A 26,292-nucleotide genomic window follows, 5' to 3' on the forward strand; every position below is an offset into this window, starting at 1 on the left:
ATATAATTATTTTGTCTTGCCCACTCGAACTGTGAATGGAACACATATACAATCCATGTCTCAATTGTCTCAAGGCTTAAAAATCATTCTTAAACCTGTCTCATCCCCTTCAACTACACTGATTGAAGTGGATTTAACAGGTGACATCAATAAGGGATCATGGCATTCACCTAGTCAGTCTATGTCATGGAATGAGCAGGTGTTCTTAATGTTTTGTACACTCAGTGTATATATTTGAAGTTCATATTCCACCTGAAAGAAGAATACAGAAGCACAGAGGGTTCCATTGTCCTGAACAGAACAGGACATATATCTCAGAGTCCGTGTCACCATGGAGAGAAGGTCATGCAGACAGACTTACAGGTGCGTCCCATGCGGCTGACACCGGGGCCGTCTCCATCGGCGTAGACCGGGGTGACCGTCACCTTGTACTCCATGTCAGTCAGCAGTGGCTGCAGCAGGCGGCTGTTCTGACCACCGGGGACCATTTTCTAGAACACACACAGCTCCCAATAACGATATGAGGACAACAAGGTTCTGGTATTGTCTGGAGTGAAGGTCAATGAAGGGACATGCTGGATCAATGTGACTGCTGATTAAATGTACTGGAGTTGTATCAGAGGAACAGATACAGCTAGTAGGTAGCAGACCTGTCTGTGCTGTCATGACAACTCCTGAGTTTTTTATTTTACTAGGGAAGTCAGTTAAGAACAAATTCTTATTTTCAATGACAGCCTACATTGTAAGACTCCATCCATCTGTGTCTGCATCTGGGTCTTGCCTTGTGCCTTGATACACATCCATGTCTCCGCACGTGGGGAACAGTGGGTTAACTGCCTTGATCATTGGCAGAACGACATATTTTTTTTACCTTGTCAGCTCAGGGACTCGATCTTGCAACCTTTCAGTTACTAGTCCAACACTCTAACCACTAGGCTACCTGCTGCCCCAAAGTTGGCAAGACAGCACAAAAATATCTGTTCCAATGTTTTGTATGTTCAGTGTATTTGGCATTGGATGACATTCAGTGAGCATGCGTATGTTTTCAGGCATCTCAAAACAAAAATGGTGCTATGGTGAACAGTGAGCTAAGATAAGGCGGAGCTTTACCTAGCAAAGACTTATAGCTGATCTGGAGCCATTGGGTTTGGCTACGAATATGTAGCGAGGACCAGCCAACGAGAGCATACAGGTCGCAGTGGTGGGTAGTATATGGGGCTTTGGTGACAAAACGGATAGCACTGTGATAGACCGCATCCAATTTGCTGAGTAGAGTATTGGAGGCTACTTGGTAAATTACATCGCCGAAGTCAAGGATCGGTAGGATAGTCAGTTTTACAAGGGTATGTTTGGCAGCATGAGTGAAGGAGGCTTTGTTGCGAAATAGGAAGCTGATTCTAGATTTAACTTTGGATTGGAGATGCTTAACGTGAGTCTGGAAGGAGAGTTTACAGTCTAGCCAGACACCTGGGTATTTATAGTTGTCCACATATTCTAAGTCAGAACCATCCAGAGTAGTGATGCTAGTCGGGCGGGCAGGTGCGTGCAGCGATCGGTTGAAGAGCATGCATTTCGTTTTAATTGCATTCAAGAGCCGTTGGAGGCCACGGAAGGAGTGTTGTATGGCATTGAAGCTCGTCTGGAGGTTAGTTAACACAGTGGATAAAGAAGGGCCAGATGTATACAGAATGGTGTCGTCTGCGTAGATGTGGATCAAAGAATCACCCGCAGCAAGAGCGACATCATTGATATATACAGAGAAAAGAGTCGGCCCGATAATTGAACCCTGTGGCAACCCCATAGAGACTGCCAGAGGTCCAGACAACAGGCCCTCCGACTTGACACTCTGAACTCTATCTGAGAAGTAGTTAGTGAACCAGGCGAGGCAGTCATTAGAGAAACCAAGGCTGTTGAGTCTGCCGATAAGAATACGGTGATTGACAGAGTCGAAAGCCTTGGCCAGGTCAATGAAGACGGCTGCACAGTACTATCTTTTATTGATGACGGTTATGATATCGTTTAGGACCTTGAGCTTGGCTGAGGTGCACCCATGACTAGCTCGGAAACCAGATTGCATAGCGGAGAAGGTACGATGGGATTCGAAATGATCGGTGATCTGTTTGTTCATTTGGCTTTCGAATACTTTAGAAAGGCAGGGCAGGATGGATATAGGTCTGTAACAGTTTGGGTCTAGAGTGTCTCCCCCTTTGAAGAGGGGGTGACCGCAGCCCTAACTTCCTGACTCCCTGACTGTTTGATAGCATTTTGTGGAAGACAATCCAGACATTATCGGACGGGCCTGAGTGCTTTATACAATAAAAAGGGACACACTTTGACACCCGGCGGACTAGTGTCGATATCATCCACAAATTGATTTATGAACCAGGACTACCACGATTTGCTGGCACCAAATACAAAGCCTCATGGCTCTTTGAAGGAAATCAACACTTTCACTGAAGGAGGGAACGGCGCTTCGTACATTATCTGGACTTTGCAAAGCCACTGTCATCTAAATCTGAAATAACAACCACCCAGATTTTAGTGGGTAGCTTGCACAATCATTCCTCATGGATAAACAGCCAATTATAGACTGGGTGGTTTGAGCCAAGAAATACTAATTACGTTGGTAGCCAGTTTATAATAGCAATTAAGCACGAGGGGGTGTGGTATATGGCTAATATACCACACCCCCTCGTGCTTAATTGCTTAAGTATAGCATAAGAAAACACACTTCCTAAACTTTGCGTTTTGGTTTTACTCCAAATACTACAGCCAAGGTTCAAATATTGACTAGATGGTTCCCTCAAATGTCTCTTTACATAACATAAATTCTGAACTATTTTTGGTGTGCCAGGCTTCCTACTGTATAACCAGTTATTTTGATTTCATGGTTATTGAAACAAAAATTACTCAAATGCTCATCTGCAACATTATAAGAATTTATTCTGATCAGAACCTTGCCATATGTTAATAATACACAATTTAGAAGGGAAAAATATAACCAGATACCATTAACATAACATCTGAGGCCATCAGTGGAGGTTGTATTAAGTGACATGAAAATGTTTGTTAATTGTGCTGAATCTGTAGGACTTTCAACGAGTCAAGTGTTCTGCAAGCAGGGCCGCTATCAGTAGTAGATTTAGTTCATTACGCTCAAAGCCAAACAGCCAAACACTGCACTTGACTCCACTGTCATAAACATCATATACCAGTTGTTAAAGTTACGTTATAACACAGTTATAAGAGCTTATAACAACTGACTTAGCACTTTTAACACCTATAATACCAACGCACACCACTAGTCTGTTAGCTAACCCGAACAACACTTTGTGTCACCAATAAAGTATTACAGAAAGTTGTCATTGGTGTCTCGACTGTTTTCAACATTTGCTATGTCATCCTTATTTAAACCTTATGTAAGTGTAGGAGGTGGCAATAAAGTCTTCACACCAATTACAAAGACACGTCAGGCTATAGTAGATCATCACTCTGCAGTATTAATAGATATGACCAGTGGTGTAAAGTACTTAAGTAGTAATTTGAAGAATTTTTACGTAAGTCGTTTTTTGGGGTACCTGTGCTTTAATTCACTATTAATATTTTTGACAACTTTTACTCTTCATTTTTTTCCTAAAGAAAATAATGTACTTTTTTACTCCATGTATTTTCCCTGACACCCAAAAGTACTGGTTACATTTTGAATACTTAGCAGGACAGGAAAATGGTCAAATTCACGCACTTATCAAGAGAACATCCCTGGTCATCCCTACTGCCTCTGATCTGGCGTACTCACTAATCACACATGCTTAATTTGTAAATGATGTCTGAGTGTTGGTGTACCCCTAGCTATCCGTAAATTTTGGTGCCATCTGGTTTGCTTAATATAAAGAATTTGAAATGATTTATACTTTTACTTTTGATACTTAAGTATATTATAACAATTACATTTACTTTTGATACTTAGGTATATTTAAAACCAAATACTTTTAGACTTTTACTCAAGTAGTATTTTACTAGGGGACTTTCAATTTTCTATTAAAGATATCTTTACTTTTACTCAAGTATGACAATTGGGTACTTTTTCCACCACTGGATATGACATAATCTTCCTGCAACCAAAAGCTTCCATTAACCTAATCCAACCCATTCCTCCACTTCCCCAAACAAACACTTAATTCACAACACAACACTTTCTCTCAAACCATACACAACAAAAGTCTAATTCCACTCCTATTTCGAACACAAGAGCTCTCTGGATTAGTGTGACGAAGTGGCAGCATTTTTATCCCCTACATAATAAATATGACAAATACTATAAAAAATATACACCTAAGGATCAGACATGTACTGGGGAGAGAGAAAGAGAAAGACCCCACTGGGCACACACGGGTTGAATCAAAGTTGTTTTTCACGTCATTTCAATGAAATTATGTTGAACCAACGTGTAATAGACGTTGAATTTACATTTGTGCCCAGTGGGACAAAGAGGGGAGAGACAAAGAGGGTAAGTGAAACACAGTATGAAAATTGAGAAGAGAGGGAAAACGATACAGAGATACAGTGAGAGGGAGTTTGTGTGTGTCTGTTTTAGGTGTCACCCTCGAAGGTGTGCAGGTAGGTCTTGAGGGAGAGGGTCTGGGTGTAGTTCAGGGTGGTGGAGCGGTACAAGTCCAGGCCTGTGAGGATCTCCACGTCTCTGACCCGCGCTGTGTGCAGCTTCAGCAGCTCCTCCACCCACTGCGACTCGTCCTCTGAGCTCTGCAGGACCACCACAAGACAAGATAAAAAAAAAATTGTATGTGTGTTACATATAAATCATATCTAATTTGGACATTATTATGATCATCAGCTGGCTGATTCAATCTATGTATTATTTATAGAAAGCATTTCAAAAGACTACACACAGCGTTACAAGGTCATCAATATTGATAGAGCGGAAATTACAATGACGATACCAGAAAAAAACATGGCTGCAGTCATAGGAAACCCCCTATATGACCATCACAAGTAGAGCTGTTGCAGTGACGGTATTATCTCCACACTGGCGGTCAAGAGTCATGAAGGCAGTCAAATTCCACATGCCCGTTTAGTCACGGTAATTAGTCTTCTCCAAACTCTGATGCTGCTGCTGGTCATTAGTAGCCTACTAAACTTGCTAACTGCCTGATATTCAGCACTCTATTATCCCTGTAATCACTCTGACATCAATGCATATGTATTCTAAAATCTAATCAAACACTTCATGGGAGCCCATGAGCTCATGTTGTGCAACATTTCTATAGGCTATGAAATTGCGGGAGAAAACAGAGTGATGGCTGCTAATAAAAAGAGGAGGATCTCATCAGCTTTCTATAGGCTAGGCCTACCATATTTATTTCTCAACTTTCCTAATATTAAGCACATTGCTTATATTTACAACAGGAGTATAGCCTACCTGACTGGCATGAAAATATACCACGGGGAAAAGCGTCCTTCATTTACTATTTAAGTGCATAGATTAAATAAAAGATTTGACGCTGCCCCTGTTTTGATACAGGTGCATGATAACGGTCCATTCTAAATCAATACAAATGTCACACATATATTATTTAGTATATGTAAAGACAGGATTAAATCAAGAATAGTCTGATGGGTGACAATATTAGCCTATCACTTGGGAATAATATATTATCACTTGTGAATGATGCCCAGCATAAGAAATAATGGCTTTTTTTGTAAAACTTTTTTCTAATCATAGTGGCAGTCTACACCTCATGTAGCCCAGCCCATAAGCCTATATGATTTAATAAGGTTAGTAGCACAACTAAGGTGGCCAAATAGCTTCTTAAAATTAAGCACATGAATCCGCTTAACAAGGGGTGTAGAGCCTAACTGGCATATATATACAGTATAAGCAGTGCGTAAATTTCAAGTTTGTAGAAGATACATTTCACCATAAAAACCTTTATAATTAAAGCATTACATGCATAATTGCATTTGCAATCACTTTTGATAATGGTGTTTTCCGCTAATGGAACATTCACGCTTACAGCCTACTACCATGTGCACATTGCTGCGCTTATAATGTGAAAAAATAGCCTAATAGTTTACCAACATTTTACGCTACACTTCCTGATCTGTTGCTTCAGCCACATTGCATAAAAAAGTTTTTTTGATGCTAGTGGTTCTATTAATTTGGGATCTATCACATTCCACAACTGTCCCAGACTATGTTTGGAATATTTATTTCTCCCACAGAATAGAATAGGTTGACTTTTGTACTAGGGGGGATAGTAGATTGACATAGGCTAGTGCTTTTGCTGTTCGTTAGGCCTACTCATCTTGTTGGTTGACAAAAAGTAAATGTGGACAGTTCTTCCAATATCTTCAATATGCACCTTGGAATTGGATAAGGACGCGCGCAGTTGCGTCCCAGATGTGTCTGTCTTCACTTGTAACCTGTGAGAAAGACCCGTTCACATGAGGTAGAGCAATGCGAGTGAAAGACGCTTCGGATTGCACAGCACACTCAGGGAGAAGGGCACAATGCAGCACCACTGACATCGTGGGATAAGTGGTCATGGTCATGTAGCCTCAGACGATTAATTACAGTAAGTTCAGTAAAAGTTACAGACCGATAAGTGGTCATGGTCATGTAGCCTCAGACGATTAATTACAGTAAGTTCAGTAAAAGTTACAGACCGATAAGTGGTCATGGTGATGGAGCCTCAGACGAGCAATTACAGTAAATTCAGTACCTAATCCATCAATTACAGTAAGTATGAAAAATATAAAGGATGATTATTCTTCCGATACACACTGGCAAATGGATGGATTAGGTATTGTCAACAGGGTTGTTGTCTCTAGTGTGTGTGGGCTGGTTAACACTGGGATAAAGTGATTAAAGTTAACAGTAGAACTAATACAATAATTGGCTTATGGAAGAACTTCTCTTAGCGAGAGAACGTTATAATATATATTTCTATATAAGCTATTTATGCTACCTTTTATATTCTTGATCCTAATGATATAGGCCTAGGTGTAAAACAGCTGAGGTGATAGAGAAACGACCCTGGAATAAAAAACAATGTGTCGGGTGGAGAGAGGGTTGGTTTTACAAGTTTACTCACTCCGGATTGTCAGTACTGCATGTATTCTTGGCTGTCAGGCCGTGGCTGTGTCGGAATCGATTGTGAGTTGGAATTTGAGTATGCCTTCCCATAAGAGAGTGACAAGTGTTGGCTTGCTGACAGTCATTGTATGATACAACAGGATATAATTTGATGCCTAAGACACATTTTTACTGGCAGTCATTAGCGGCCGTTAGAATCTACGTTCCTTGTTCCTTTTTTTGTCGGAATATAACAGGATATAATGAAGACGACATGAAATATGTCATGCATGTAATGGACATAAAAAAAGGACTGCTCTTGCGATATATTTAGGTTGTTTCTCTTCTTCTTCTTTTTTTTTTTTTTTTTACGAACAACTGAATCCAATGAACTGAGCAGGCTAGACTGACATGCTTATAGCCTGCTAGGACTTTCAAATATGAGCATTCATGTATATAGATTACAACTTCTCATTTCCAACTAATTGAAAATGATTTACTTTTAAATCAAAAACAACGGTAAATCAAAAACATGAATGGTCTGCGGCACTCCAGGACCATGGTTGCCTAGCCCTGCACTATAGGCCTAGAAATGACATATTGGCTTAAATAGAAACAACTATTCTAGATGCTAAAATAAAGTGGGGTTGGGATTACTCACTACGATAGTCAGCTTTCCGCTTTCAACAACCCGGTCGCATTCCGCTTCGCTCCACAGGTAGTATCGCATTTCATTTCATTTCATTACAGTACAACGGCTTGATTTGTTTGATCTTAGCTAGCTACATAGCCATCTCTGTATCTAAGATAATTTGTGTAGTTTAGAGCAATTATCTAGGTTAGCTAGCCAGCTATTTTCGTCCTTTTAACGTAACGTAACGTAATCAACACTGCTAGCTAGCCAGCTAGCCACCGAATAGCAGCACTGTAGAAACTATTACAGTTGGGCATCTCCGGCGGTATTCCTTAAAGGTATTCTTTAAGGAATACCTAGGATAGGATAAAGTAATCCTTCTGACCCCCCCCCCCCCCTTAAAAGATTTAGACGCACTATTGTAAAGTGGCTGTTCCACTGGATATCTTAAGGTGAATGCACCAATTTGTAAGTCGCTCTGGATAAGAGCGTCTGCTAAATGACTTAAATGTAATGTAAATGTTTTAAAGTATCGCCCTTTCTTAAACAAGCCATACAAAGCTGGTTAGAATTTCAGTTTTATCCTCCAGAAAATAACAAATATTACAACAAATGTTAAGGTTAAACTCAAATATATTGATTAATAAAAAAACATTCTTTATGGAAGAAATGTTTTAAAATTATATTTATCAATGATATTATGAATAGAAATGGAGGAGTTACAGTATGTCACATACGCAGTTATTGAAAATATATGGGAATATCTGCTCAATCCACACTTACAACCAACTGATTGCAGCACTACTGTCACGTTCGTCATAAGGAATGGACCAAGGCGCAGCGTGCGTAGAGTTCCACATATTTTAATAATTAGAAACTCACCAAACAAAACAAACAAGCACAAACGAAACGTGACATTCTGGACTACTCACAGGCAGCTACACAAACACAAGATCCCACAAAGCACAAAGGGGAAATGGCTGCCTAAATATGATCCCCAATCAGAGACAACGATAAACAGGTGATAACAGGCCAACATCGACATATAAACGCCTAGATGACCCACCCTAAATCACACCCCGACCTCACCAACATAGAGAATAAAAGCTCTCTATGGTCAGGGCGTGACAGTACCCCCCCCCCCAAAGGTGCAGACTCCAGCCGCAAAACCTGACTCAATAGGGGAGGGTACGGGTGGGCATCTACCGTCGGGGGCGGCTCCGGTGCGAGGCGAAGTACTCACTCCGCTCGTGGACACATAATCGGAGGAATAGGACTGTGGCTTGTCGCCCAGAAGAACCGGATCGTGGGTTGTCGCCAGAGGAACCGGACCGTGAATCATCGCCGGATGCTCCGGACTGTGGATCGTCGCCGGAGGAACCGGACCGTGAATTGTCGCCGAATACTCCGGATCGTGGATTGTCGCCGAGGGCTCCGGGGCCGTGGATCGTTGCCGAGGGCTCCGGACCGGGAACCCCCGCTGGAGGCTCCGGACCGCAGACCGTCGCAGGAGGCTCCGAACCGCAGACCGTCGCTGGAGGTTCCGGACCACCGATCGTCTCAGGTGGTTCCGGACCGCGGACTGTCTCAGGAGGTTCCGGACCGCGGACCGTCTCAGGAGGTTCCGGACAGGGAACCGTCGCTGGAAGCTCTGGACTGGGAACCGTCGCCGGAAGCTCTGGACTGGGAACCGTCGCCGGAAGCTCTGGACTGGGAACCGTCGCCGGAAACTCTGGACGGGGAACTGTCGCCAGAAGCTCTGGACTAGGAACTGTCGCCAGAAGCTCTGGACTGGGAACTGTCGCCAGAAGCTCTGGACTGGGAACTGTCGCCAGAAGCTCTGGACTGGGAACTGTCGCCGGAAGCTCTGGACTGTGGAGGCGCACTGGAGGCCTGATGCGTGGGACTGGTACAGGTGGTACCGGGCTGATGACACGCACCTAAGGGCGAGTGCGGGGAGGAGGCACAAGACGCTCTGGACTGTGGAGGCGCACTGGAGGCCTGATGCGTGGGACCGGTACAGGTGGTACCGGGCTGATGACACGCACCTCAGGGCGAGTGCGGGGAGGAGGCACAGAACGTACTGGACTGTGGAGGAGCACTGGAGACCTGATGCGTGGGACCGGTACAGGTAGCACCGGGCTGATGACGCACACCTCAGGGCGAGTGCCGGGAGGAGGCACAGGACTGTGGAGGCGCACTGGAGGTCTAGAGCGCAGAGCTGGCACAGCCCGTCCTGGCTGGATGCTCACTCCAGCCCGGCATGTGCGGGAAGCTGGCACAGAACGCACTGGGCTGTGAAGACGCACTGGGGCTATAGCGCGTAGAGCCGGCGCAGGATATTCTGGTCCGAGGAGGTGTACTGGAGACCAGGAGCGCTGAGCCGGCACAACCCGTCCTGGCTGGATGCTTATTTTCGCACGGCAAGTGCGGAGAGCTGACACCGAGCGCATCGGGCTGTGAATGGAGACACAGTGCGTATTCCTGCATAACATGGTGCCTGAACAGTCACACGCTCCTTAAAGCGAGTGCGGGGAGTTGGCTCTGGTCTGAAACCTGGCTCCGCCAACCACCCGGTGTGCCCCCCAATTTTTTGGGGGGGGTGCTGCCTCTCGTGCGTAGAGTTCCACATATTTTAATAAATCGAAACTCACCAAACATGCACAAACGAAATGTGACGTTCTGAACTACTCACAGGCAGCTATACAAACACAAGATCCCACAAAGCACAAAGGGGAAATGACTGCCTAAATATGATCCCCAATCAGAGACAACAATAAACAGCTGCCTCTGATTGGGAACCATAACAGGCCAACATCGACATATAAACGCCTAGTTGACCCACCCTAAATCACACCCCGACCTCACCAACATAGAGAATAAAAGCTATCTGGTCAGGGCGTGACAACTACCACAAAAATGGAAGAGGCAAGTGGAAAAGGCAGAAGGAAGGGAACTTGTTTGCCTGCCATTTATTAAAGATACAAATTGGCTGAAAGGAACTGGCATAAATAGAAAAATATATAAGTTTAATCTGAGGACAGAAATGTTGACAGCTGCGCCATACAGGTTGCAAAGTAAATGGGTGGAGATTTTTGATGTACCAATTCCATGGCACATGGTTTATGAACTGGTACAAAAAAATACACTTGACTCAACAATTAGAGTTTTTCAATTTCAATTATTCTATCAAATTCTTGCCACCAACAGAATGCAATATATATGGGGCATACAACAATCTCAAGTTTGTAGATTTTGTTGCGAAGAGACAGAATCAATAGATCACTTATTCTGGTATTGCCCCTATTTAATTTGTTTCTGGTCACAGGTTCAGGAATGGTTAAAAAATCACAACATCACAACAACAAAATTAACCTTACAAATAGCAGTGTTGGGCGATCTGGAAAGCTGGGCGATGTGGAAAGCCATAGCCAGTCAATAAATAATATAATAATAATCGTAAGAAAGGTGTTCATCTTTAGCTCACAATCTGTGCATAATATACGATTAGAAAGATAAAACAAATGTTGTCAAACAGCACAACACAATTGAAAAATATATGGCACATGGAAACCAAACAAGGGCGGTCTGTGGTGGTAGGTGGGATGGGCTGAGGGTTGGGATTAAAGAGTTTGTTTGGTAATGTATTGTTGTTGTATATAAAAGTACCATGTATGTAAAATGTATATGTTAAATGTATGTATATGTAGAAAAAAGGTGTAAAAATAAAACAAAGATATTTGTCCTCTGAAGAGGGGTCAGGTAGCCTCAGACGAGCAAGTTCAGTAAGTTCAGTAAAGGTCACAGACAAATAAGTGGTCATGGTCACTAGAACTAATGAAAGACCAATGGCTCAAACAGTAGGCCTACACAACTTTAAGAGATACAGCCTCAAGAGTCTGCAATGAAAGGTCATTATCGTTATCATCATGAGACCAGAGGGTCATAGTGAACAAGTTATATTTATCATAGCACTCCATTTTGAAATCCACAGTTGTATTGTGAAATTTGAACTGATACAGAAGGCTGCAATTAAATGCCATCTTCTGCCGACAATGAAAAGAGGTTGTATTCTGACTTGAGATCTCTGTGCCCTTAACTCCAACTTTCGTGGAAGTGTCCCATTGAGATCAATGTAAGATTAATGCAAAGGTCAGAGTTGTGTGCGCTTATCTCGGCCCTGAATCAGGCCTTTATGAGTTAGTGCAGCAAAAGGTTAGTGGGAAGAGTGACCTATATTCATTATAATGGCCACTCCAATAATTCAGTAGTGCAATAGAAGTCCGGAAATACAAAAGTGTGGTAAAGGCTGTTAGATGCAAAGTTGACTGAAGGACTGTGCATGGGAATGAACTAAGTACTTCCTCTGTCTACACCATTTAACTGTTCCCTTGAAATGATTAAATAAAGTCATGCCAGCAATTTTTCGAAGAATTATGAACAATTAATTAGCAACAAAGTACCATGTGGTGCCAAGAATTTGTCAAGGGAATAAGTTCAGTTCAGTTGAATTCAGTTGAATTAGTTTTGCTATGTAATTTCTAAGTAAATACCTTGTAATGGTGTGTGGTGAAATACATACACATTTAGAAAATAAATGTGGGATTCTATTTCTATGGGTTCTAGATTCTAGATTTGTGGTTACAAACAATTTCTTGCGTAGGCTTCTTCAAGCAGAGACAGTCATAGACATAGTGCCCCCATGTGGTGAGAGAATTACCTTGCAGCTCTCGTCGTTGTCTGAGCGGTGGGGTAGGAGGAAGGAGAAGACATTGAGGGGGCCGTCACACACCCCGGCCGTCTGGTTGACATCCTGACAGCTGGTGATCACTACATAGTAGTGTGTGGGGACCGGAGCCGAGACTGCGGCGTATCTGGGGGTCATATGTGGGTCACAGTCATAAGTAGTCACTTTAATGAAGATACAGGCAAGCACGCACGCACGCACGCACGCACGCACGCACGCACGCACGCACGCACGCACGCACGCACGCACGCACGCACACACACACACACACACACACACACACACACACACACACACACGGAAGGGTGACAGGTAGCCTAGCTGTTAAGAGCATTGGGCCAGTAACAGAAAGGTTGCTGGTTCAATTCCCTGAGCTGGCAAAGTGGAAAAATCTGCCGTTAATGAACAAAGCAATTAACCCGCAACAAGAACTGCTGAAGTGTTCATGTAGGCAGCCCTTTGCAACTCTCTGATTCAGCGGGAGACACATTTCGATTGAATGCACTGAGTTGTGCAACTGACTAGGTATTACCCTTTCTTTTTACACAGAAAGACGCACTGTTGCAGACACAAAAACAAACATGACCAGAGGAACCTGACCTGGTAGGTCTTCGTTTTTTTGTATAGCTTTGCTACTATTTTCACAAATATTTGGTGAATTTTCTAAATCTTAGAACAAAACTCCAAATTGGTAACACTTGTAACACAGCCAGTCTTACATCCAACACTTTTTATTGGGCATTCATTTTGTTTGTAGACATCTTTCACCACACAGCCATTGATCCAAAATGTAAGTTTACTGTGAAATATAATGAGTACATTGGTTTAATCAAATCAAATCAAATTTTATTTGTCACATATACATGGTTAGCAGATGTTAATGCGAGTGTAGCGAAATGCTTTTGCTTCTAGTTCCGATAATGCAGTAATAACCAATACCTAGGATAGGATAAAGTAATCCTTCTACCCCCCCCTTAAAAGAGTTAGATGCACTATTGTAAAGTGGTTGTTCCACTGGATACCTTAAGGTGAATGCACCAATTTGTAAGTCACTCTGGATAAGAGCGTCTGCTAAATGACTTAAATGTAAATGTAAATGAGTAATCTAACCTAGCAATTCCACAACTACTACCTTATACACACAAGTGTAAAGGGATAAAGAATATGTACATAAAGATATACACTGCTCAAAAAAATAAAGGGAACACTTAAACAACACAATGTAACTCCAAGTCAATCACACTTCTGTGAAATCAAACTGTCCACTTAGGAAGCAACACTGATTGACAATAAATTTCACATGCTGTTGTGCAAATGGAATAGACAAAAGGTGGAAATTATAGGCAATTAGCAAGACACCCCCCAAAACAGGAGTGATTCTGCAGGTGGTGACCACAGACCACTTCTCAGTTCCTATGCTTCCTGGCTGATGTTTTGGTCACTTTTGAATGCTGGCGGTGCTCTCACTCTAGTGGTAGCATGAGACGGAGTCTACAACCCACACAAGTGGCTCAGGTAGTGCAGTTCATCCAGGATGGCACATCAATGCGAACTGTGGCAAAAAGGTTTGCTGTGTCTGTCAGCGTAGTGTCCAGAGCATGCAGGCGCTACCAGGAGACAGGCCAGTACATCAGGAGACATGGAGGAGGCCGTAGGAGGGCAACAACCCAGCAGCAGGACCGGTACCTCCGCCTTAGTGCAAGGAGGTGCACTACCAGAGCCCTGCAAAATGACCTCCAGCAGGCCCCAGTGTTGAGGATCAGCGGGGTGGAGATGTTGTTACCTACCCTCACCACCTGGGGGTGGCCCGTCAGGAAGTCCAGCACCCAGTTGCACAGGGCGGGGTCGAGACCCGGGGTCTCGAGCTTGATGACGAGTTTGGAAGGTAATATGGTGTTAAATGCTGAGCTGTAGTCGATGAACAGCATTCTCACATAGGTATTCCTCTTGTCCAGATGGGTTAGGGCAGTGTGCAGTGTGGTTGCGATTGCGTCGTCTGTGAACCTATTGGGTCGGTAAGCAAATTGGAGTGGGTCTAGGGTGTCAGGTAGGGTGGAGGTGATATGGTCCTTGACTAGTCTCTCAAAGCACTTCATGATGACGGAAGTGAGTGCTACGGGCGGTAGTCGTTTAGCTCAGTTACCTTAGCTTTCTTGGGAACAGGAACAATGGTGGCCCTCTTGAAGCATGTGGGAACAGCAGACTGGGATAAGGATTGATTGAATATGTCCGTAAACACACCAGCCAGCTGGTCTGCGCATGCTCTGAGGACGCGGCTGGGAATGCCGTCTGGGCCTGCGGCCCTGCGAGGGTTAACACGTTTAAATGTTTTACTCACCTCGGCTGCAGTGATGGAGAGCCTACAGGTTTTGGTAGCGGGCCGTGTCAGTGGCACTGTATTGTCCTCAAAGCGAGCAAAAAAGTTATTTAGTCTGTCTGGGAGCAAGACATCCTGGTCCGCGACGGGGCTGGTTTTCTTTTTGTAATCCGTGATTGACTGTAGACCCTGCCACATACCTCTTGTGTCTGAGCTGTTGAATTGCGACTCTACTTTGTCTCTATACTGGCACTTAGCTTGTTTGATTGCCTTGCGGAGGGAATAGCTGCACTGTTTATATTCGGTCATGTTTCCGGTCACCTTGCCCTGGTTAAAAGCAGTGGTTCGCTCTTTCAGTTTCACGCGAATGCTGCCATCAATCCACGGTATCTGGTTTGAGAATGTTTTAATCGTTGCTGTGGGTATTACGTCGCCGATGCACTTTCTAATGAACTCGCTCACCGAATCAGCGTATTCGTCAATGTTGTTGTTGGACGCAATGCGGAACATATCCCAATCCGCGTGATCGAAGCAGTCTTGAAGCGTGGAATCAGATTGGTCGGACCAGCCTTGAACAGACTTGAGCGCTGGAGCTTCTTGTTTTAGTTTCTGTTTGTAGGCTGGAAGCAATGAAATGGAGTCGTGGTCAGCTTTCCGAAAGGAGAGCGGGGGAGGGCCTTATATGCGTCGCGGAAGTTAGAATAACAATGATCCAGGGTTTTACCAGCCCTGGTAGCACAATCGATATGCTGATAGAATTGAGGGAGTTTTGTTTTCAGATTAGCCTTGTTAAAATCCCCAGCTACGATGAATGCAGCCTCAGGGTGTGTGGTTTCCAGTTTACATAGAGTCAGATAAAGTTCGTTCAGGGCCATCGATGTGTCTGCTTGGGGGGGAATATATACGGCTGTGATTATAATCGAAGAGAATTCCCTTGGTAGATAATGTGGTCGACATTTGATTGTGAGGAATTCTAAGTCAGGTGAACAGAATGACTTGAGTTCCTGTATGTTGTTATGATCACACCACGTCTCGTTAATCATAAGGCATACCCCCCCGCCCCTCTTCTTACCAGAAAGATGTTTGTTTCTGTCGGCGCAATGCGTGAAGAAACCAGCTGGCTGCATCGACTCCGTTAGCGTCTCTCGAGTGAGCCATGTTTCCGTGAAGCAAAGAACGTTACACGTTGTCTATAGACTCTGATACAAAGGTTGCAAAGAAAAAGGTCTAAAGCTTCGCTAAAGGCAAGCCCACTAAAAATCCGAAAAGTCCTTTCACCTTGAACTAAAATGGCACATCATGTCGTTGCGAACGACCACTCCACTTTGTGGGGAATATGTCCACTAAACGCCACTCTAAACGGCCATACCTGGAAACAGTCCTGGAGGACTGCTTAACTTGTCATGCGCTAATTGATTCGGACACGACAATATCACTCATCTCTCAAACATTGTTCAATGATCTCAAAATGGCGTTGAAGCCAACTAAACGTGGGTTAAAAGTGGAACAATGCGACACTACACTTCGAGGTTTCACTCAGACTACCTCGCCTCTCACATTGAGAATCATGCTGAAACTAGACTTCTAGGACGTATTGCTTGTTCGCTTGTATGTGACCATCCTCGAATCTGAACCCCTGCTACTAGGAGCTGACTTGATGGAAAACCAACCATGGTCACAGGTCAAAGTGCCTTCTCCACTGCAATGCAGTCATCCACGAGGGGTGTCTGTCGAAAGCACCCCTTAGGAAAAGACCTCGAAACCTCTTGGTGCAGAATCCGATCCAAGGAGATATTACGATAGCTCATCACATTCAATCAGCAAACCTGATTGACCATTCTTTTCATGATTTTGAGCCAGCAGTCTCTGTGAATGAGCAACTTCCCTTCTCCTTGAAGTCATGCAATACTGTGGTTGAGATGAACTTCTCTTGCCCTACGGACACTTCCGCAAGCACTGCGGCCGTCTCAGCAGGAAAAACATAGATGCGCAGAGTGTACTCTGCTTCCGATAATACATCTTCCGCTTTGTGGGGGACTGTCACCCCTTACAATGACACTAATGGCGTCAGTCCCGCACCTGACCCGATGACTCCCACTGGTGAAGCACCTTACAATGTCACAGACAGATATTCTCGTCTTAGTTCGCAGGTACTGAAGAGGTTGCCACACGTGGACGCTGTGGTGACTGACAAGCCTCGACAGCCACTGAGCGTTTTGATGCACAAACACCAGGAGATTTGGTGGAAAAGTTCTCATTCTCATAATAACGCGGCCGCTAACAACTCGTACATAGGGTCCGAACTTTTCCTTTGTGCCTCAGACACCAACACCAACTGCTGGTGGGGGGGGGGTCCTGTGACACAAAGGGGGAGAGGGGCCAGAGCAGAAAACAAATCTAGTTGTAAACTCCCCTATGAGAACAGAGAGGAGCGGACAGGCCCATAGACGGGGATAACCTTAGAACACATCTAAGATATTACTGAGGTGTACCACACTGGTCGTAAAAGAAGTTCAGTGGATGTTCCACCTCCAAAACAAACTGCAAAAATAATCATGCCTTGCCATGTGTAGTTTCAACAATAATTAATAAATCGTTAGGATAACTGGTCTCCTTGAGTACCAGTACCAATGCCACAGTCAGTCCAGCAACTATCAGTAAGAGGATTAGAGACCTCACAAGTCAAATTGCTATTGATAATAGCGACAGAGGAGTTGGTAGTCACTCAGAGTGCAACACGTGTAAGGGAATCTCCAGAACACTCTTCTGATGGTTAACACACATGCCACTAATAAACAAAACCCTCCATTCAGGAGAAAAGTTATTAGAAGTTATGAAACATGATCACACCGCGTACGACTGGTTCAGTGCTTAGAGAGTACTTCCGTCATGAAATAGACTCTTTCATACCTATCACCACTACAATGGTGTAAGACGCATTGAAGTGTAGTAAAACTACTACAGGTTCTTTTAACACGTCTTGAGGTCGACATCAATTCTTACTGACCTCCAGGCATTGACCTAGAAATTATCTGACGACATCAGACTCATTCTGAACAGGTTTTAGCCTACCCGGATACTTGGTTTCTTTCCCTTGGTATGTGCGCTTGTGTAAGCACAAACGCACACGTGCAACGGAACATTTAATGAGGTTTTATGCTCGGATCGCTTAAGGGTTCGAACAAAATACCAGCTTTAGTAAAGTTGAAAATGTACTCTTAGGCTTTTGACCACAGTTACAGTACTCACCAGTTTCTCCACAGAGGTCCATAGGTCATCCCTGTAGACTACCTGAAGCTAGTGACTTACAGCTGTAGATTTATCATGTAGTTATCAACTTAGGATAGTGCCCTAAGCAACACACTGGAAATTAGGAACACCCTAGATATGACATTAGACAATGTCATGATAGGGTCATTTTGCCAAGACCTTGAACATATATAGAATACAGTCCAATTAGATGAAGGTGTGATAACTATATTTTGTATATATTTTGTTTATGCTTTCATTCCTTTTTGTTTCATTTCCTTTGACACTTAGGAAGTGATAGAGCCATAAACAAGTTCCCCATACAACCTTCACTTAGTGCCACAACGCTGCTCATTTGGGAAGAAATTGAATTATGTATTTCATGAGTGTGTGTGCGTGCGTTGTTAACATCTGCCTAAGTTACTGCCTAGATCCACCAGCCTGGACGACCAGACGACGGGTCCGGAATGGCAATCCCAATCCGGACATCCACTGCCCATCGTTGTGGCAGCCTGCTTCATTTGCAGAAATCCTGCCCGGGTCGACCACCAGAGGGGGACTGCAACAACGATCACCAACTGGACATCCACTGCCCAACCTTGTGGTGGACTGCTCCGCTCTCAGAGTGCCTACCAAGGTCAACCACCAGAGGGGGACTGCAATGATGAAACACAACCAGGACATCAAGTGATCGTTATTTTTGTGTTGGCTTGCAACTTGTAGGATAATCACAAGATTGAACCCACCAAAGGGGGACTTTCAGGCCGCGCCTTTTTGGGGGAAGTACATAGCTTTTGGGGGAAGTACATAGCCTCTCTCTCTCCCACCATAGGTTTATGACGGTCGTAAATACCGAAACTCATTTCCACACCCTGCCAAAATTAAAGTTGAGAATCCCTTTGTTAAGACAGAAAGACTTTGCAGTACGGTAACGTCAAAAGGTTGAATCATGTAACAATATTTCTCTACTCCAACCAGTTGGAGTGGTCCGTGGACACTTAAGGAACAGTCATGTTGAGTTTGTTTCATTTGGTGATGTCATGAAGGACAGGAAACACACATTACTGTGTCTTTGGTTGTGTACAGTCGTGGCCAAAAATTTTGAGAATGACACAAATATTAACTTCCAAAGTTTGCTGCTTCAGTATCTTTAGATATTTTTGTCAGATGTTACTATGGAATACTGAAGTATTATTACAAGCATTTCATAAGTGTCAAAGGCTTTTATTGACAATTACATGAAGTTGATGCAAAGAGTCAATATCTGCAGTGTTGACCCTTCTTTTTCAAGACCTCTGCAATCCGCCCTGGCATGCTGTCAATTAACTTCTGGGCCACATCCTGACTGATGGCAGCCCATTCTTGCATAATCAATGCTTGGAGTTTGTCAGAATTTGTGGGGTTTTGTTTGTCCACCCGCCTCTTGAGGATTGACCACAAGTTCTCAATGGGATTAAGGTCTGGGGAGTTTCCTGGCTATGGACCCAAAATATCGATGTTTTGTTTCCCGAGCCACTTAGTTATCACTTTTGCCTTATGGCAAGGTGCTCCATCATGCTGGAAAAGGCATTGTTCGTCACCAAACTGTTCCTGGATGGTTGGGAGAAGTTGCTCTCGGAGGATGTGTTGGTACCATTCTTTATTCATGGCTGTGTTCTTAGGCAAAATTGTGAGGGAGCCCACTCCCTTGGCTGAGAAGCAACCCCACACATGAATGGTCTCAGGATGCTTTACTGTTGGTATGACACAGGACTGATGGTAGCGCTCACCTTGTCTTTTCCGGACAAGCTTTTTTCCGGATGCGCCAAACAATCGGAAAGGGGATTCATCAGAGATAATGACTTTACCCCAGTCCTCAGCAGTCCAATCCCTGTACCTTTTGCAGAATATCAGTCTGTCCCTGATGTTTTTCCTGGAGAGAAGTGGCTTCTTTGCTGCCCTTCTTGACACCAGGCATCCTCCAAAAGTCTTCGCCTCACTGTGTGTGCAGATGCACGCACACCTGCCTGCTGCCATTCCTGAGCAAGCTCTGTACTGGTGGTGCCCTGATCCCGCAGCTGAATCAACTTTTGGAGACGGTCCTTGCGCTTGCTGGACTTTCTTGGGTGCCCTGAAGCCTTCTTCGCAACAATTGAACCGCTTTCCTTGAAGTTCTTGATGATCCGATAAATGGTTGATTTAGGTGCAATCTTACTGGCAGCAATATCCTTGCCTGTGAAGCCCTTTTGTGCAAAGCAATGATGACGGCACGTGTTTCCTTGCAGGTAACCATGGATGACAGAGGAAGAACAATAATTCCAAGCATCACCCTCCTTTTGAAGCTTCCAGTCTGTTATTCGAACTCAATCAGCATGACAGAGTGATCTCCAGCCTTGTCCTCGTCAACACTAACACCTGTGTTAACGAGAGAATCACTGGCATGATGTCAGCTAGCCCTTTTTTGGCAGGGCTGAAATGCAGTGGAAATGTTTTTGGGGGATTCAGTTCATTTGCATGGCAAAGAGGGACTTTGCAATTAATTGCAATTCATCTGATCACTCTTCAGAACATTCTGGATTCTGGAATTTGCCAACATACAAACTGAGGCAGCAGACATAGTGAAAATGTATATTTGTGTCATTCTCAAAACTTTTGGCCATGACTGTACACTTCTCAATTTTGGGGTTTGCTTCTGAGTGTTGTATAAAATCTATGATAAAATATGAAACTATTTGTGAGAAGATAATGTTAGCCTTCTAAATGAGAGTATGTTTTTTTATGTAAAGTTATAACTAGTCAGTGACCACACCCCGTGAGCACAGACATTTACATCAGCGTCATGGAACGCCCCCTTTTCTACTCCAGAATAAAATGACTTGTGACAAAATGTACATTTAGTCAAGATAACAGGGTCCCCACGTTGAAATGGCTACTACTCTAGACCAAAACGCCGGGTGATGCTGGTGTGTGAAGTGGTTTAAACTCCAACTACAAAAGCACAAGACCAGAGAACATGGAGATCCTCCCCACCCTAAAATGGTGAAGAAATCTACAAACTTAAGATCGATTATTCAGGCTGCAGCTGTTTAAATACTTTAGTCTGGTAAATGCATCCGATTTAAGAACATTTTCGAATGGTATTCTGACGTATCCATTCTAACAACCTACAACCACAAAAGACCTTGGGACTTCTGGGGAACGCAACCAGAGACTCTCTGATGAACTATTATCCAGCAGACGGACCGGCGATCACAGAGAGGGACAACAAAGGCATACACTCGCAAATATGTAAATTGCTATTTATTTTCTAATGAGCGGCTGTTCATGTTCAAAGTATTAGCATTTACATGCATGTAGTTATGAACTGTAATACAGTGGGTCCACTCTGAGTTTCCCGCTCTTGAGCTGTCCCCACTCCTTTCCTTTGTCTACCAAGCCGTCATATCGGTTTCATCCACTAGGGACTTTTCCTTGTGTCATGTTAGTACCCATTGTATAACTAATTGTGTGTGTGTTTATGTAATTTTGCTGGTGACACTGTCAGTTATTTACTCAGAATTCAAGGCACACTTAACCAGCATGGCTACCACAGCATTCTGCAGCGATACGCCATCCCATCTGGTTTTCACTTAGTGGGACTATCATTTGTTTTTCAACAGGAAAATGACCCAACACACCTTGAAGCTGTGTAAGGGCCATTTGACCAAGAATGATGGAGTGCTGACATCAGATGACCTGGCCTCCACAATCACACAACCTCAACCCAATTGAGATGGTTAGGGATGATTTGGTTGACAGAATGCCAAGAGTGTGCAAAGCTGTCATCAAGGGAAAGGGTGACTTTTTAAAATATATTTTTTATTTAACCTTTATTGAACTAAGCAAGTCAGTTAAGAACAAATTCTTATTTACAATGACAGCCTAGGAAAAGTGGGCTGATTACCTTGTTCAGGGGCAGAACGACAGATTTTTACCTTGTCAGCTCAGAGATTCAATCTAGCAACCTTTCGGTTATTGGTCCAACGCTCTAACCACTAGGCTACCTGCCTCCCCAACTACTTTGAAGAATTTTAACACTTTTGGTTACTACATGATTCCATATTTGTTATTTCATAGTTGTGATGTCTTCACTATAATTCTACAATGTAGAAATAGTAAAAATAAAGAAAAACCCTTGAACGAGTAGGTGTGTCCAAACGTTTGACTGGTACTGTTTAAAAAGTGTAATTTTGGGATGCAAACTCAAAATTGAATACATTTCAACTCTGTATCTGACATGGTACAGGTGTCTTCTTTTTTAAGCCCATAGCCATGTGTGTGAGGTGTATACTTTTGTTTCAAAGAATCACTCTGTGTGACCCTGATTTAGCTCACTGCAGTAATGTGAATCTACTGTAGATGTTTGACTGCCGACATTTTTCATGGGATTCAACATGTCAAATCGGTATGCACTCGGTTCGCAAATTACGTTCAGAGGTGCTAAGTGCTCTCGGCCAGCAAACGCTATTGTTCTGAGCTCTTACTCTTTGATCTTCGCGGTGGTGTCACGGAGGCCATCGTAGTTGTTGTCAAAGATGGGACCGGTGACCACATTGATGCCGTTATTCTCCTCTGCGTAGCGCTTGAGAAGAGTCCCCTGGAGGTAGCTCCATACTTCTGGAAAGTTGAAGGGAAAAGAGAACAAGGTACAAGCAAATGTGGTTTTGTTTTGGTACAGCAACACAAAGAACCAAAACAAAAGCTTTCTAACATTGTCTGTATAACACCTGTTGCATGAATGCATTTAGGACTGTAACGTTCGTCTTTCGGGGAGAGAGCGGACCAAGACGCAGCGGGTGATAAATACATGATGATTTAATTAGACAAGACGAACAGACACTTGATAATTTACAAAACAACAAACGACGTTAAACAGACCTGAACTTGTGAACTACATATAACGAAGAACAGGAAAAAAACGAAACAGTACCATGTGGTGTAACAAACACAGACACAGCAACAATCACCCACAAACAAACAGTGAGAACAGCCTACCTTAATATGGTTCTCAATCAGAGGAAACGTCAAACACCTGCCTCTAATTGAGAACCATATCAGGCAACACATTTAACCCAACATAGAAACACATAACATAGAATGCCCACCCCAACTCACGCCCTGACCAACTAAACACATACAAAAACAACAGAAAACAGGTCAGGAACGTGACAAGGACGTTATAAGAACTCATGAACTGAAATTAATTCTTATAGCCAGCCTTGAAAAATACTCTCTATACTGCATCTGTGTATAGCATTTTGTGAATAGATGTTATTAATGTGGTCTTACACCTTTTAAATTATAGCAGGGCACCTTGTAAGCATTTCAAAAGCCAAAGGCTGGTTTAATCTTGATGCACATTCCTTCAAGAAGAAGTAAAAGTCATGCCCTGCTCTAAAAGTCCCCAGACAAGGGAACTGCTCTTCACATCCATCTCTACAATCATTCACCACATCAGGCTTCACTGAGGCTCTCTCTTTGTGTGTGTGTGTGTGTGTGTGTGTGTGTGTGTGTGTGTGTGTGTGTGTGTGTGTGTGTGTGTGTGTGTGTGTGTGTGTGTGTGTGTGTGTGTGTGTGTGTGTGTGTGTGTGTGTGTGTGTGTGTGTGTGTGTGTGTGTGTGTGTGAGTGCGTGGGTGGGTACTGGACGTCTCTCTCCAGTGAGAGGACAATGGGTGTCAGCCTGTCCCTTCTCTCCCAGACCTGAGGTCATCAGACTAGCCTCCCTCCTCACTCCCCCTCCTACCTCTCCCTCCACACATTTGCATGGCCAGTCCAAGCAAAGATACAGCACAACACTCACAGAGGGCCACATGTACTATATACTATGTGATTGGTGACTGTAATAGCTTTGGAGGGAAGCATCTACCAGAGAAAAACTAAAATTGAGCAACAAGGATCTCCTTAGAGAACCTATAACAACAACCTGCTTAACAAAACACAGTGGCAGATTTATAAAGCATTTGAACCAGTATTTTCAAATGGGTTGGAAATATACAAATAAAAATTTAATATGTAAATATAAATAAATTAATACTCACTTTTGAATGCAGGGTACATGGGAACGGTGTTTGTGATCAGTGATGCATCATATTTTGATTCAGGAGACAGGGCCAGCTCTAGCATAAAAAATGTAAATATATACTTTAATTTACCTCCCATTTAGGCCTGGAAAAAAGCCTGCACACCCCCAAGACCAGGGTCATCTCCTTTAGGAACCAAACTGAGTGAAACGGGAGATACTGTCTGAACTTGTCCAATAAGATACGTTTGTTTTTATTTTGCATTGCAACATGTTTTGCTTCAGTGTGCCTTAATGAACATGACACAGGGTGGACTAGTGTGCAACTCACCTGGTGGATAGAGGAAGCCATAGGAGACGTCTGTATCCTGGCTGTAGGTGGTGCAGGCCTGGCTGTGTTCAGGAGGGACCCGCAGGTCTGCTCTCACACACTCACTCACTGGCTCAGGCTCAGGGAGGGGCGTGACTTCTTCCTGGAAGGGAACATGTTGTCATTGGTAACACATTGTGAAATCCCATCGTAAAATGAGATAGAAGTGGTATACAAACACCCATTGTTTACAAACACCCAATACAGTGTTTCTGTATGTGATTGGGGCCCATGTCATTAGTTGATTTGTGTGCTGTATCGTTTCTAAATCTGTATAGGGTTCTGTTAGGTTAGTGTTACGCAAGTCCCTATCCAGGCTCTCTGCCCCCAATAAATCAAAACCAGGCTCATTCTAATACAAAATACAATTAACCAGTTGAGTCAAAGACCAACATTACATTTACGATCTCCTAACAGGACTACTAATTGTTTTCATGCATGCTACTCCCTGCAACCATTCAAGTATACAGAGACATTTCAAAAGAGCTTTGGAAATATATGACCTACTGCAATGTTTCCCAAATGGTGACTCCAGACATACTGGTAGGTCCCTGACCAAAGACTGGCCTGTGGCTATAAAAAAAAAGTTGTGTGTCTATTCTGTGGGTAACAAGAATAGCCTTATGTGGGTCACAAGTAAAAAAACATTCGGAAACCACTAATCAACTAATCAACATGACCCAGGTCTGAGGACAAACTCTCAAATCATATGGATCGAGTCATTAAATGACTTGAGGTCAGTTTCATTTGTTGTGTTCCATGTGATGAATACCCTACTTGTTTGGGAACTGTGAATGACGTCCATAGGGGCATGGAGAGCTCCTGGCTGTATCCACTGATGAAATCACTGTGGAGGAGGAGGCTGTACGTCGTTTGAAAAATAACCGCTGGTCGACCGAAGGGGAGGTGTGTGGCTTCTGTGAAAACACCAGTTAATCAAGCAAGGAGGGCAGTAGTAAACCTAGGTTCGAAATCAGACACTCTGTATTTGAATTCTACAGTATAGCACTCTTTTCATGTTATATTGTCTGAATATTGCATGTTTCATGCATACTACGATTTTCTGGTTGTTGTCATCTTTTTAATTACAGAATGTAAAAACTATGTTTTCACATGTAGACACTGATATGATGCTTGCGATAATAAATACAGTTATCACATTAGCATTAGTATTAGGGTTAGCATTAGCATTAGTATTAGGGTTAGCATTTATATTAGGGTTAGCATTAGCATTAGGGTTAGCATTAGCATTTGCATTAGTTAACGCATTCAAAACCATGGGGAAAATGTGTTGGAGCTGGCTGGAGACACTCGGGAGTGGAAAATGAACATGTACAATGTGTAAACGCTCTGCACTACGGGTTCTCGACCAATCAAATTCACATTTTCATGGAGTGTCTGTAACCGAGTTAAATTGGTAAAGCTCACTCTTCAGCTTGAAATACCACCACCTGTGCCATTTAATTGCTTTTCGTGGCTAATCTGGCTAAGGTGTTTCAAGAGGACGGTCACGTGTATTTGCGAGACAGAGGACGCAAGGTCAATCCCTCTCAGCAGTGGACTTGTGAGCGAGGAAGCAAAGCTGTTAAGCAAGTAGCATGCCGCCGGTTAAAGTGGTGTCGTGCCCCAGATCTGCAGCTGCGCTCAGCTCAACGGCTGGGGTTGCTGTGGACTGAGAGGAGCGAGTGTAACCAAGTTGAGTTGATAAAGCTCACACCTCAGCTTGAAATACCCCCAACAGCGTCATGGATGTGATACAAGAGGGTGGTCACATGTGTTTGGGATACAGAAGACATAAGATCAATCCCAGTTGCGAACGTGTGAGCGAGGAAGCAAAGCTGTTA

The 26,292-nt window shown here is 43.5% G+C and overlaps 1 protein-coding gene across 2 annotated transcripts in view; it reads right to left on the bottom strand.

The window, feature by feature from the left end:
• Positions 1-2,923: 2,923 nt before the first annotated feature.
• Positions 2,924-26,292, bottom strand: part of LOC129831205 (ectonucleotide pyrophosphatase/phosphodiesterase family member 2-like) — a 36,697-nt gene continuing 13,328 nt past the window's right edge. For both annotated transcript variants that reach the window (XM_055894329.1, XM_055894330.1), the window contains 6 exons: positions 25,226-25,365; positions 24,410-24,551; positions 24,098-24,175; positions 22,543-22,675; positions 12,448-12,601; positions 2,924-4,761 (listed from right to left, as the gene is read on the bottom strand). In XM_055894329.1, coding sequence (XP_055750304.1) covers positions 4,591-4,761; positions 12,448-12,601; positions 22,543-22,675; positions 24,098-24,175; positions 24,410-24,551; positions 25,226-25,365 — 818 coding nt within the window. In that variant the 3' untranslated portion in view covers positions 2,924-4,590. The remainder of the gene's footprint in view (positions 4,762-12,447; positions 12,602-22,542; positions 22,676-24,097; positions 24,176-24,409; positions 24,552-25,225; positions 25,366-26,292) is intronic.

Source organism: Salvelinus fontinalis, chromosome 32 (genome assembly GCF_029448725.1).
Source record: "Salvelinus fontinalis isolate EN_2023a chromosome 32, ASM2944872v1, whole genome shotgun sequence".
In the NCBI taxonomy this organism is placed as follows: domain Eukaryota; kingdom Metazoa; phylum Chordata; class Actinopteri; order Salmoniformes; family Salmonidae; genus Salvelinus; species Salvelinus fontinalis.